Source organism: Chelonia mydas, chromosome 12, assembly GCF_015237465.2.
Source record: "Chelonia mydas isolate rCheMyd1 chromosome 12, rCheMyd1.pri.v2, whole genome shotgun sequence".
NCBI lineage: Eukaryota > Metazoa > Chordata > Testudines > Cheloniidae > Chelonia > Chelonia mydas.
Genome location: NC_051252.2, coordinates 32371553 through 32385639, shown reverse-complemented (window position 1 = coordinate 32385639; position 14087 = coordinate 32371553). Strand labels below are relative to the sequence as shown.

The 14087-nt window shown below is 41.0% G+C and overlaps 1 protein-coding gene across 10 annotated transcripts in view; it reads right to left on the bottom strand.

Moving 5' to 3' along the window:
• PLCG2 (phospholipase C gamma 2) overlaps positions 1-14087 on the bottom strand; it is a 90012-nt gene that overhangs the window by 15088 nt on the left and 60837 nt on the right. For all 10 annotated transcript variants that reach the window (XR_005222217.2, XM_037877613.2, XM_037877614.2 and 7 more), the window contains 10 exons: positions 12891-13069; positions 11243-11443; positions 9974-10093; positions 8259-8439; positions 7614-7682; positions 6537-6646; positions 5154-5250; positions 3382-3448; positions 2968-3125; positions 172-274 (listed from right to left, as the gene is read on the bottom strand). Coding sequence is in view for 9 of the 10 variants with exons in the window: in XM_037877613.2 (XP_037733541.1) it covers positions 172-274; positions 2968-3125; positions 3382-3448; positions 5154-5250; positions 6537-6646; positions 7614-7682; positions 8259-8439; positions 9974-10093; positions 11243-11443; positions 12891-13069 (1285 nt within the window). In the remaining variant the exon portion in view is untranslated. The remainder of the gene's footprint in view (positions 1-171; positions 275-2967; positions 3126-3381; positions 3449-5153; positions 5251-6536; positions 6647-7613; positions 7683-8258; positions 8440-9973; positions 10094-11242; positions 11444-12890; positions 13070-14087) is intronic.

Here is a 14087-nt window from a genome sequence, read left to right as displayed (position 1 = left end):
AGTGTACAATTCCAATTTGCCACTGAAAATCCTGCTGCATGAGCTCTCTGAGCATTCCCAGTGCAGAAAGGAGGTATTTTATTTTCAATTCTGAAATTTCAAATAATGTTTCTTTGAACAGGATTAGCATGCAAGCAGGCAAGGCGAAATTTATTATTAAAAATAAATCACCTAAATTGTCCTTGGATTTGCTTGTAGGTTTGCAGTAGATTACCAAGTCAGATAATTCAATGGCAATTAATTGATTCTTTTCCCAGTATTTCCTCCTAGTCTCCTGTTTAAGATTAAAAAAATATTTTTAGATTGCACATATGTAGAACATCATGGCACAATAAACTAGGACATATTCTAAAGAAAGGATGATTATGTTAAAATATTCCCAGCTCCCTGATTTCATATTTAACACTTCATAAACGTACTTGGATGTGACATATATTTAGGGCTTCTGTTTTTCAGGGTTTATTAATACAATTTTGGGTGTTTGTTTTTAATAATTTTTTAGTTTTATGTAGGTTTCCAATAACTCGGGGTTTTCGGGTCTCTCACTTGTATACTATAATGAGTAATGGATATTATGTTATATCCATTACTCATTACAGTAGTATATACTGTAACAAGTAATCTCTTTGTAATGTTCCCTAAGGCACTTTAACATAGTGCTTTTTCAAACAGCACTATATAAAAGCACACTAGGGAGCCTTTAGTGCACACCAGCAGGGTCTACATGGACCAATTAATGTACAACATCCTATTGTGCTTTAGGAATCACACTCCTGTACTCCACATTACTGCTCTGTTTGGACAGGCCCTTAGAGGCAAATAACCATTTACAGTGTTTATTCAGTGTTTGCTGGATAAAAACACCTATTTCATATTTTTAATGGGGGGAGGTCGTCTTTATTGGTTAAAACCTAACACCAGAGGTCCTACATACATTTTTATCCCCAATTCAAGAAAGCAGTTAAGCATGTGCTTAAGGCCCAGATTTTTAAAGGCATTTAAGTGTTGCTGCACTCAGTGTTGCAATACCTAATGGGTTTAGCAGTTTAAGTCTCGTTTTCAAAAGGGATTTAGGCACTCAGGTTCCTAAGTATCTAAATTAATTTTCAAAATGAGACTTAGACATTGCAAATTGAGTGCAGCAACCGCCTCAATACCTTTAAAAATCTAGGCCTAAGCACTTTCCTGAATCGGAATCATATAAAGAAGCTTGGCAGCTAAATTACTGTTTTTATGTACATCCATATAAATCTAGCTAAATTCTTGACTCAACACCCTCATATAAATGCACAGACAAAAAAATGCAAAGCATAATGAAGTTTCTCTCCATTTATTTATGATCTCGATCAGGATTAAGTATCTCTTGTGCCTCCAAGACTGAATTCCAGCTGTCTCCAAATGCAAAGCGCGCTGCTCCAGCAGTTCACTTTTTGCAAAGCAAGCCAGCGTTTCCAGGTATGAAAAAATAATTTACGATCAAACAGGCATCATTATGGAAAAGTCCATAATCTACTCCAATACTAGATGGTTTAAATCTTGGTGTTGTGGGAGCTGAATGAGGATACCTGCAACCCATTCAAATGGGAGTTGGGGAACCAGGCTACTCCTCACTTTGGCAGGCAGCAGCTATTCATGGCCATTCCTGGTGCAGATTAGAAGCCACTGAAGTCAATGAGAGCCCTGCATCAAGTGAAGGTAGAATTTGGCAGGAGGTGATCAAAATTACAAAAAAGATTCAAGAAGTGATTGCAGGATAGGAAGTATAAATGGAGTCACATACTGAATAGTTACTAGCTTCAGTACAAAAGGCTACAAAGCAGTAGGAAATAGGAAGTCTCCAAAAGAAATTCTCACAACAGCAGGAGGAGGGAGGAAAACAGGAGCTGCAGAGAGACGTTTTTCCAGAAGCAGTCACCAGACCAGAGACTGTGTGCTGTGGTCTAAGAAAAGCAAAGAGGAATTTAGTATTATGAACTGACATAGCCTTGGAGAAGTGCAGATATAAGCTATTACCTCTTTGTAATACACAGTGACCCACCACAGTGTAACATCCTAATAGACATACAGCTTTCACTTAAAAGCAATGTTTTCACGAGCAAAGGAGCATTTCCAGGTGCTGTAAACTCGTTCTTAAAAGTACACTTCTAAGGATAGCTACCCAGGAATGAATACCAACAATAATAGACCATTCCTAGGACACGGTTAGTGCCGATATAAAAAAAGGATGACAAAGTGGATAAAGCCCTGAGTTGAGAAGCTGAAGTGGGGAGAAATCTTCAGAGACCTGGAAAACACCCAGGTGAAGATAAAGTGAGGAATTCCAAACTGCAAATTATTACTAGCCGTATATAATAAAGTTATTGGCACAAGTAAGAAAGTGTTTTACAAATGTATACACTAGACAGCAGAGGTAGGAAGCAGGATTATGAAGAGGAGTTTAGGCAAAGGAGCTCAGATAGCACATACATTCGGGGATTTACTATAATACTTTTCAAGCTTGGTTCTCCACTGCCTTGCACGAGGCATGCCATAACTTACACCTGTGCTAAGTGGACGTGAAACACTACCATTATCATTTTTTAGTATATCCTATTTACTTTGCATAGATGCAGGCAACACCACAAGGCATAAAGCACTCAAGTCATCAACTTGAGGGAGAACTCTGCTGAAAGTGTTAAAATTCTCTTTGATGGCTGACGTTCTGCTAACTGTCCTGAGGTGCCTGAAAATTTAGAAAACAAGACCCAGATTAGTGAGGTGTTTTACTTTAAGCATGTAAATAGTCGCACTGAAGTCAAACTGCAGAACCAAGTCCTGTAAAATAAATATGCAAGAGACTTCAGCGGTTCAGGCTTTAGTGAGGTTTGGGGAGCTTAAGTGGTTCTCAAATGGCCGAAGACTCATTATTTCCTAATTTTATAACTATCCATTGCAAAATAAAACAAAAATTTTCTTTACTACTGGTACCTCTTCTGCAGTTTTCCGTGTGATTTCCCTGATGCCTTGGAACCATTCAAACAGCTCTTCCACCGTATCTGTTGCAAATTCAACCGGAGGGTCTTCTGGATTCTTGGGTTCCAGTACGAAGACAAAAGCCTTGCCATGCTTCCCTTGCGGCATTTTCACTATTGGACAGCACAGTAACGAAAGACATACAAAAATGTATCAACTGTTTTAGTCTTAACTGCATGCTGTATGAATGGCTGGTTCAATGCAGCAGCCAACCATACAGATTTCCACTATAATAAAATCTCTTGTCAGGCTGAATAGATAGCATCATCTTTCCTTCTCTAGGGGAAACAGCCCAAATAAAGGAGGAAAACCGCCCAAATAAAGGAGGAAAACCTAGGAATCCCGCTACAAGCTTCAGAGGCTACGTACCGACATTGTATGCATTGAGGACCAGTATGCCACGACACAGAGATCCTAAGGGGTTGTCCTCAATAATCTGTGAAGAAACAATGGGTTTAATTTGATTCTCTTAATCTTTTCCCTTTTTAATCAGTAGTCACAGGATGCATAACAAAAATTAAACACAAAGTTAACCGCCTATAACTGCCCACAGTGTCATGGAGAAACTGTCAAGGGCTCTGTTTAAAAAGTTCACTTTTAGTGAGAGGATCTCTCATTATGGATGAAAGATGACTAGTGAGGCTGGGAATAACCCTGGTTCATCTGTGGGTCTTCAATTCAACCGGTTCACTGTATTTTGACTATTACATTACAAAGCTACTGTCCTAGCATAATTACTCATTTTTAAAGCTTTCCTTTACAATACCAGAAAGACCAAAGTGTTCATATAAATTTCCCCACACACACCCAAGGCATCACTGATCTGAGGGTTCATCGAACATTTTATTTTAAAAAACCAAAAGGATTCATGCAATTTAATAACTGCCTACTTAGACTTTTGCTTTCATTTGTTAGATTAAATTGCTCTTTGTCAAAGACTCTGGAACACATTTTCACATGCTTTTGGCTGGCACAATTGGCTCAGTTACCTACTGGGTAACAGGGTGTGAAAACAGCTAATTATATGCATTTGTGCATTCCGTTTTCCCATTTGCAAAAACCATTGCAATAACTATGTTGGCAAATTAAGTGCATATGTGGGGCACATAATTGTTCCACACATCTATCTGAAAATCTGACCATGTACAGAAACTCCTTACTTAACGTTGTCCTGGGTAGCGTTGTTTTGTTGTTACGCTGTTGATCTATTAGAGAACATACTTATTTAAAGTAGAACAATGTTTATTTATAACGTTGTTTGGCCGTGGGGGCTTGGAACCAGGGTGGGCCGGCAGCCCCCCTATCAGCTTCCTTCCACACCCACACCCAGCACCTCCCACCCACCGGCAGCCCCATGGATCAGCAACTCCAAGATCAGCTGTTTTGTGGCATTCAGGAGGCTGGGGGAGGGGGAGGGAGAGGAGTGAGGACACGGCATGCTCTGGGGAGGTCAGTGGAGCAGAGGCAGGAAGAGGCCAGGGGTGTGGAGTGGAGGTGGGCCTGTGGCAGAGCTGGGGGGTTGAGTAGCCCAGCACATTGGAAAGAATAGCAAGAGGAGCAGCCGGACGATCCACCCTCTTTCACCCTCTGACTCCACCACCTCAACCAAGCTTCACAATCATCATTGCTGAGTACAGTATTAAATTAATTGTTTGTTTAAAATTGTTTAAAACTTATACTGTATATGTATATAATGTCTTTTGTCTGGTGAAAAAAATTTCCCTGGAACCTAACTCCCCCATTTATATTAATTCTTATGGGGAAATTGGATTCGCTTAACATCGTTTCGCTTAAAGTCACATTTTTCAAGAACATAACTAGACTGTTAAGTGAGGAGTTACTGTATGCTAATCTTTAGCCTGCAGGGAATTGCTTATAACACACCCCGTCAATACCTCTCCCCAAATGCAGTTCCATAAGGAATAACCTGCCAAACACAACTAGTGGCATCAAGGACAGAAGACAATTGTGTCTGCACAGCCCCAAGGATGGCAAACACTATGTGTACTTTTCTACTCTATGCTAAGGCTGCATCATGCACAACATATAGTTATATTCCCATGAATGAGAGAAACCAACTCAGTGTGCAGAGGGCAGCATCGTGCTAATGGAAGACATGAACCAAACCCTGAACTCCTCACCTGGCTTTCAAGGTCTGCTAAGTTATCAGTTGACATGTCTTCAACGTAATTAGATGGAAAATAGTGTTGGACTTTTTCTCCATAGTCTCCTTGCCACCTGAAATTAAAAAATTAAAAAAAGAGACAACTGAAGACCTTCAAACACAGACCATTAATTAAGCAATAATCTTCAAGAAATTGGTCATTAATACCCAAGACCAGCTTGCTAGTTGGCTATTGCCAAAATAAAAGTGATGAAGCAGCTAAAAGCTCTAACAAAGAGATCATTAACTGTGGTAGGTGATTTCAAAGGGATTGCAGCTATTGCAAACTGCAGTTAATGACTTAAGGAGCTTCCCCTCCACCACTAAACACTATTATGTGGTTGACTGCTTTGTGGAAACAACTAGAGGACATTAGATTCCTAAGCATTCCAATCAATTTATAAGCCAGGTAGGAATGAAAACTTGTGGGCAGATACTCAGAGGATGGAGATAACCTAAATCCATTTTGGTTTTCAAGGGGTGTTGTGCAAAGCATGGAGAGGGATGCTGCATTGACCCAGGATTAGCCTTTGGAGGGTCTCCTGCAAGAAGTGGGTTTTTGGGAGGGATATGAATGGGGAAAGGAAGCAGGCCTGACACCCTGAGATAGGGAGGCTGTACCAAGCATAGGTTGTTGGTATGGGGGGGAAGGTACAGATATGAGAGTGGGAGAAAGCAACGAAGGGAACGCTGAGGCTGCAATAAAGGGTGATCATCAAAAGAATGTGTGTAGCAGCAAAAACTCAAGCCATGCCATACTTGGAACCACTACTGCCAGCTGTTCCAGAGAGCAGCACTGATTTCCTTCATAGCAGAAGTTTTACTATTCCCAGTGGAAGATTTTTCCCCTGCCCATTTCTCTGCAATGATACCCATTTCCTTCTAGGGCTAGCAATGCCACTACCTAGGAGAGACGGATAGGACTACTTTCAGATCCCATCAACCTCATTATTGGCTTGTCCACAATGCAGTTACCAAGCGATGCAAGTCACTCCCTCCTGATAAAGACAGTGACCCCTGCCCCTTCCATCCCAGACAGCAAAGGACTGGCTAGGACTCAAACCTGGATGTCACACAGCAGCAGAGTGCTATCCACATGGTCACTCCTCTCAAAAGCTCTTTGACAGTTACCAAACACTTTACAGTACTTGTCAAAAAGCCAGGCAGGAACAATGTGTGTCAAGGTGGGAAGGTGAGAAAAATAAAAGGGGATTTTCTTTCTTTATCAACTTCTGGGATGTATAAGGAACAGTGGCTGGGTCAGAAGCAGAGATTTTAAGAACCCCTGCACAAAGCTGAATTCATTTCCCCATTACATACACTCCGTGGCGGCTCTTCTACAAGGAATCACTCTCCTTACCAGCCTCCTGATTCCTTTGTGACGTTATGAATTAGGGCCCCTCTGCAGAAGCTCAGTTCATCACTTCTCTTAGCTTTATAGTCATATATGGCTTTCACTGTTCTCTGAGGCTGTAAAAGAAACAAAATAAAAGGATCAATAAATCCATCTCAAAAGAAAAAAGATCTTTCTTTATTAGACTGGGTAAGCTTAACTCTAAGGTTCCAGAGTGACATCTGCTGGTGTAAGGAAGTGGCACTGTTTAACCAGTATTCTTCAAACACCACCCAAAAGAGTACTTCTTTTGTGGATGCATGGTTATTCACAGAGAACCGTGAGCTATCATCCCTGCTCACATATACCCAGATACAATCTGAGCCTCAAGGCTTGGGATGCGGTCTCTCCCTCTTCAGGGTAGGCATCAGTCCTATCATCCCCTTCAAAACCTCATCAACAATACTACAGAATACATTTCCTCTAGGAAACCCAAGTTTCTATCAGGACAAGCAATTTCCTTATCTTGAAATTTACTTCTACCTGAATTCTTCCACAGTAATGCACAATCATTAGTCACGAAGGGAAAGAATTACAGCTGAATGTGCATTTACAGCCAAGATGGCTTTTGCGAGAATTACAGCTAAATATGTATTTACCATGCCATTTTTGTTTAACATTTAAAAACATCCATAATAAAAGAAATTTTAAAAGTTCAATACTGTATAAGAAGTGTGCAAGACTGTCCACCTTCATTTGCATGCAAAACCCTGCACAAGTAATCATTTTTACTCGGTGCATATATGTAGCTTCAAATTTCCAGGCACATCCACACAAGCATTCATGTGAAAATCAGAATCACCTATGCACACTGAGAAGCCAGCTGCTCAATTTCTTGTCTGCATGAGTAAATACTAGCTTTGCATATAGAAAATGTGTAGGGAAAAATTATACCCCTCTTGAGTTTTACCTTCCCCCACAAGCCAGATACAAATATTGAAAAGTGTGATTGAAATTAACGGAAAAATCAACACAAATGTTCTGACATCTTTTCAGCCTCTACAGGAAGGTTTAGTTTGAAAAACCACTTGAACGTAAACATACCACTGATGGGGTTATTTCATTAGGCTCCACATACATCTTGACATCATAGAGCGCATTAATATCTTTCTCCTAAAAATGGAGAGGAAAAAACAGTTAAGAAAATATATTTTAAATCTACAACAGGACTGTTCTACAGAGTGGGGGATTCTTATGTGCTGTACACACGTATCTACAGTATCACTTCAGCAATTCAGAAACTGTGGGGCTGACCAGAGCTGGGAGTCTCGACTTCTATTAGAGGCCCATTTCTATCACTAGCTCATCATGTAGCCTTGGGAAAGTCATTTAACCTGGCTATGCCTATCTTTGATCAAACAGTAGTAGAACCACACCACCTCACAGAAGTATCACTTAATTCATTAAATGCTCGTGAAGAACTTGGAGAGGCTGAGGGAGATTATGTGGAACTGAAAAAACTAGCAGGTGGTGCTATGGATTTGGTTCATAATCACTGCAGGTCTCCTAGCTTTTCTTTAACAGACAAAAAACTAAGCTGCAAAAAGCTGCTTTGATGTACGCGGTTACTTTTTTTCCCCTGGGAGGGGGGAGGGAGGGTTGGAATTTTATCCTCCTTCACCTCCTACTACGGAGGAGGAGGGTGTTTATCTTTCACTGAATCACTTCATTACAAAGGTAATCACTTGCCGTGCTGTAGCGCTCTAGCAGTTCCTCAGTCACAGGGTAACGCAGTTTCATTTTCCTATACAGCGTGTGCTTTTCGTAGTAGGTCACCAGTTCAACTAAGCTTTCAAAATACGCAGAGGTGCCCAGCACAAAGAGGCGGCCTTCTTGTTGAATTCTGAAGTGCTTCACTTTCCCCTCAGCTCTGTGGAATTAGTACAGGTGCTGTGATACTTTAAAAGTCACTGGGGCCTAACACAGTAAAACCTCACTTACCATGAACTGTTACCATTATCCCTTGACACATGTTAAATGTATTAAAAAGTTCTGCACTTTCCAAAGCCTCATTTATCCAAATTAATTTCAGGTTCCCCCATTCAATTCACAAATAGAACGGATTCAGGAATTGTCTTTCCCATCTCCAATATGTGGAGCATTGGAAATATCCTCATTTTTTTCCTGTTTTCGTTTGCCCACTAACCCTCACACTCCAGACTCCTCTCAGCTTCACCAGTCATCTAGCCAAAAAGAATTTATCTGGACTAAGATTCTCTTTGGAAGCCTGTCACTGTCAATCACTATTAAGTGACGAGAAGCAGTCTCCCCAGAAACAGTGGCTACTTTATCCCCATAATGCTTCTGATAGCCACTAAAATTGACTTTTAAAGGAAAAATTCCTATCCACTTGAAAATTTTTTGAATTTTTGGTAATCACTGTAAAAACCAACACCCAACCACTTTTCTATTCATGGAAGATACCTACAAAATTTCCAGACCTACAAACTTTTCTGGCTATGAATTGTTTTCATAAGGACACTACTGTATAGAATCCATAATGGACTTTAATACCCTATCTTCCCAATAGGAGAAAGATGAAACTAGAGCTCATTGCAGACTTGAGAAGTCTGCAAATCTTCAATGTAAAGTACATAAATAAAAGACAGCATGTATCTGCTCTCCAAGACAATATTCTATACTGCATTAACAGACACGATTGAAGAAACTTAATATGATTCAAAATTGCAATAGAGTACATTACAGTTCTTATAAACACACAGTTTCAATAAGAGAAACTGTTGTTATAAAGCAGTTGCTATTAGCAAGGATACTTAACAGCAGACAAATGGCAACCTTCATTTTTAGTGTGCTGCATAATGTAACAGATGCTGAATGAATGAACCTCAAATTATTATGCAACTTAACTAGGTTTCCTCTGGTCAGAGACCTGGGATCTGTAGGGCTGATCCGGCACAGAGAACTGCACTGGCATACAGCTTCACAGAAGCCAAGAAAGGTCCACACACACACTACAGTATGAGATATCCTGGGCCAAGTTTTTAGCCACACTCAAAATTATCCACTCCATCCATACGTGCACATATATTTTGCCCATGCATCCACTTATGTGTGCACATCAAGAAACTGTGTGGCTAGCTACCTAAGCTGCAAGAGCAAACTCAGATTTTATACATGCAAAAGATACAACAGGAAGATTTTAAATGTTCAAAACCAGAGAGCATGAATGGCCCTATATGTTAGAGTCATAGAATACCAGGGTTGGAAGGGACCTCAGGAGATCATCTAGTCCAACCCCCTGCTCAAAGCAGGGCCAATCCCCAATTTTTGCCCCAGATCCCTAAATGGCCCCCTCAAGGATTGAACTCACAACCCTGGGTTTAGCAGGCTAATGCTTAAACCACTGAGCTATCCCTTGCGCAGTCACATGTGTCTTTTCTTACCTGAATGTCATGGCAAATGAATCGGGCTCATCTCTCTTTCTAATCAGAAACGCTCCATCTCGAGGAATTCGCATCAACATGTCTTCTGCTTCTCCTCGACTCAGGTTACGGTAGTACCAGCTACAGTAGAGGGAAAGAAAATGGACAAGTGATTACAAAGCTGGTCAAAGTGTCACTCAGTAAGAATAACTGGCGGTGTTACTAGAATTATAGCCTGAAACATTACAAGATAAATTATACATTCGATTTTCCTCCTCATGGCACATATGACAGCATCTTAAAGCAAAATACTGTAACGCATCAGCTTATTTTGGGTAAAACCATCAGGAAAACATCAGAACACCTTGTCTGCTTATAGTAATATAACATAAATCAACTTGTCTCCATAGAACAGTGGCAGATGCTGCTTTATCTGTTCATAACCAAATGCCAGAAAGGGGCCAGAGTTTTGACGTGGAAGATTTTAAGGAAGAGTCCAGATACGAGCTAGGGAAAAACAGCAGACATTGGATACTTCCTTAGGACCAGATTCTGTCTCTCACAAGTACTCAAGGTGAGTAACAATGGTAGAATCTGGCTCTTAATGAGCACCAAGGGGGAGAGCTACAGCTGATGTAAAATGTTCTCGCTACATTGATTTCAGTGGAGCTAGAACAATTTACATTAGTTGCGGATCTCCACCCAGTGGTGTAAAAACAAAATCAGCTGAGTCCCAGCAGGCATCCTCAACTCACATTGACTTCAAAAGGTATCTCAGGATGTATAGGGCCGTACAGAACCAGGGCCCAGACCATGAAAACTGTCGAAAGTCATGGACATAAGTTTTGAACACAAAATAATCTTTCTTTTTCGATCTGTAGACCAAACAATGGACCAAAAGTGCACATGGTGCATGAACAGTAACTTCTGAATTCCCCAAATTCGTTGCAAGACCACAGGCAACAACTCAACACCTAACCCTACTTGCTGAGTTCTTTAAATTATCGAGCAAAGAAAGAGAGCAGGGAGAGGGAGGACTTGGTACCCTCTGGGTGAATTGCAGCTTTCACTGTTTCTCTGAACTGAGTATAGTTACCAGTGAGCACCTGCTTTACCATTAGCCCCCCATGAAGCCAAGAGTAGAAGCTGAATCTTTCAAGGTTCTTAGAAATCAATGAAGTTTGTTCCCATGACAGCTGCTACCGAATGCATGAAATCCATGGCCATAAATGACAACAAAAAGTTGCACCCTTTAACACAACCCAAGCACTTCCCTTCATCTGTACATACTCTTTAGTTTCATGAGGTTTGGGGTTAGGCACAGCATCAGTCAGACGCAGCTCAAACTCAGCACATCGCAAGTGGGCTTCCTTGTAGTGTTGAACGAGATCATAAATACTATCAAAGGTGAGGTTGTCGGTCAGGTAATATTTCATGGTATCTCCTTCACTATTAGAACGGATACGGCAATGCTGGACCCTACCTGACCTCCTTAAAAAATGAAGAGGGAGGAAAAATAACAGTTAATAAAGATGGACATTTAGGATGTTATCTAATCTGTTCCTGGTTAATTCTAGTTTGTGAATTTATAAAGTCACAGCAAATCATGTTCTTTCTTTAACAAATAATAAGATTGTTGGGAGTTGTTCTTTTCAACCTACAGAGTTTCAGATGTAGCAATATGCATCACTGTAGAATTAGCGCAGAAGGCTCTCTCACCAGTAGATCTATCTGATATACTGTTATTTATAACTCCAGACTGGGAAAAATTAGGCAAAATCTTTTATTTTTTCCCCTATAGGGACATCCTCTTTTATCAACAAGATCAAACTCTGCCAAGGGAAATGAACTTGGGAAACTATCTGCTCAGCTTGGAAACCGATGATTTACACCAGTGCAAATTAAATACAATTGTGGCCCACATATCGAAGAAATATTGTAACAAACCCTTCATGCTCCTATAGCTTTAGAGGAGTGGAAGATTAGACCAACTAGACCTCTATTATCTATTCCAATCAATGAACATAACCCCAAATGGAGCCCAATCATGCCTAGGAACGTTAGACTAAATTGCACCTTGTGACAAAGCTCTGTCCTTGCCTCCATGGGTCCCGCGTTTCCCTGGCGGATTTCGCTAGCCTCAGAGGCTCACTGTGACCCTCCACGTAACCCTTCTCTCTCTAGAGACAAGGGTCACAGTCTACTGAGCCATTTTCATCATAAGCCAGTGAGGGAGGTGAGGAGAAGTTATCCTTCCTTGCACAGCCTCTGTTGTCTCCCAGTCTCAGTGATTAATCAGGGGGCAAAGGTGGAGGGGAGCCCAGGCCCACCCTCTACTCCGAGCTCCAGCCCAGGGACCCTAATAGTATCAGCTATGATAGCTGACCTTTTAGAAACATGACATGTACAATTCCCTGGGCTACTTCCCCCACAGCAGCCCTCACTTCCTCAAGCTCCACTTCACCCTTACCTCAGGGCCTCCTTCTTTGTGCCTGATATGGTGTGTACTACTCAGCCTCTCCAACAGTGCAACTTCCTCCCACAGCTCCTGACATGCACACCCACCTGACTGGCTGGGAGGCTTTTAACTAGTTTCAGCCAGCCCCTGATTGGCTTCAGGTGTCCCAATCAACCTAGCATTCTCCCTTCCTTCTGGAAAGTTCTTAATTGGCCCCGGAGCAGCTGCCATTTCACTTATCCTGGTACCAGGGATTTGTTTAGCCTGGAGCTAATATATCTATCTCCCACTACTCTTCCATAGCCATCTGGCCTTGCCCCGTCACAACCTTAATTAAAAAAGTGTGATCTTTCCACAACTGCACTAAATCCCTCACTCCTACTTCCTCCCATAGCAGCTGTAAAATCATATTTTCTAAAAAATATATTCTTACACAATATAGTAGAATAAACAACACCAGGATCAAAAAAACAGCCATACCAGAATGACAGGGTGTAATCATTAGGGAAAGTTTCGCTTTCCCTAACTAGGAATGTTCCATCCTTGCCACCCATTTCAGCACAATATTCCTGGATCAGCCTCTCAGCAGTTGTTCTCCCCTCTTTCATTTTCCCATGGAACCATTTCTCGCTGCAGTGCAGCTCAGTATGTTTCACCTCCTAGATCACAAGAGAAGAGTTCCCATTTTTAACTTGTATTTTACCATGACAGTAAAGGGTTCTGTCTCAGTTAAAAGGACTTCTACAATGGTAGGTCAATTTTCTAGCTTCCTTGAACTTTCAATACCCTTAAAAAAAAGGAATATTTGTCTAAAATCTGAAGTATGGTTTGCTAGCAAATGAAAAACAAACTATTAGGCATGTGCTGTGGGAGGTTATGGCTATTGTGCATCTTTTCTTAATATTCCTCAAAAAGTTCTGTGTCAGGATTTTCACATTCCCCATTCCTCAGCATGGAGAGGTTTATTATGGTTGTAACGTGCATTCAGGTAATTCAGATCACTTTTCAGGTTACTTAAGCTCAAAAGATTTTCACCTTCCTAGACTTGTGCAAGTAGTTATGATCTGTGGCCAGAAATTTAAAGAAAATACTCTTATAGATCAGAGCATCTTCTATTTTAGGGTTTTTTGACAAGAGGATTTTAGCTAATCACAGCCCTGAATAATCATATATGGCCCTCCCACCATTAAAACCTGCATGAACAGGTGATCTGGCTTGCATGTGGCAGAACTGTGCATACAGATGTTAGTGATGAAAGAGGGCACATGCAAACTTCCATGTTGACAGGTGGAAGCCAGGTTGAGGCATCACTGAAATTCCAGCTCTTACTGAGTCCCGTGCCTCAGCTTTAACGTCTGTAAAATGGGGATAATAACTGGTCATCTCTTAAAGACCTTTGGATGACAAGTGCTATTTACAGAGGTGTGCTGTCAAGCCAGAGAGCTTTAAAGATTGGGAGAGCAGTGGAATACACACAGCAGTGGAAGCCAACTACCTAGTAAAGAAACTTTTCTAACTTATTTAGAGATCAAAGGTCATTTTAAATGGCCCACTCTCCCATTGTACCAGTACTTTCAAGTTAGGCATTATGTTTCTCAACTTTCTAGCAAACTGTCTATACAGAAAGATAACTTTAGTAGAAGCGATAGCATCTGGTCAATTAGGAAACAAAAACAT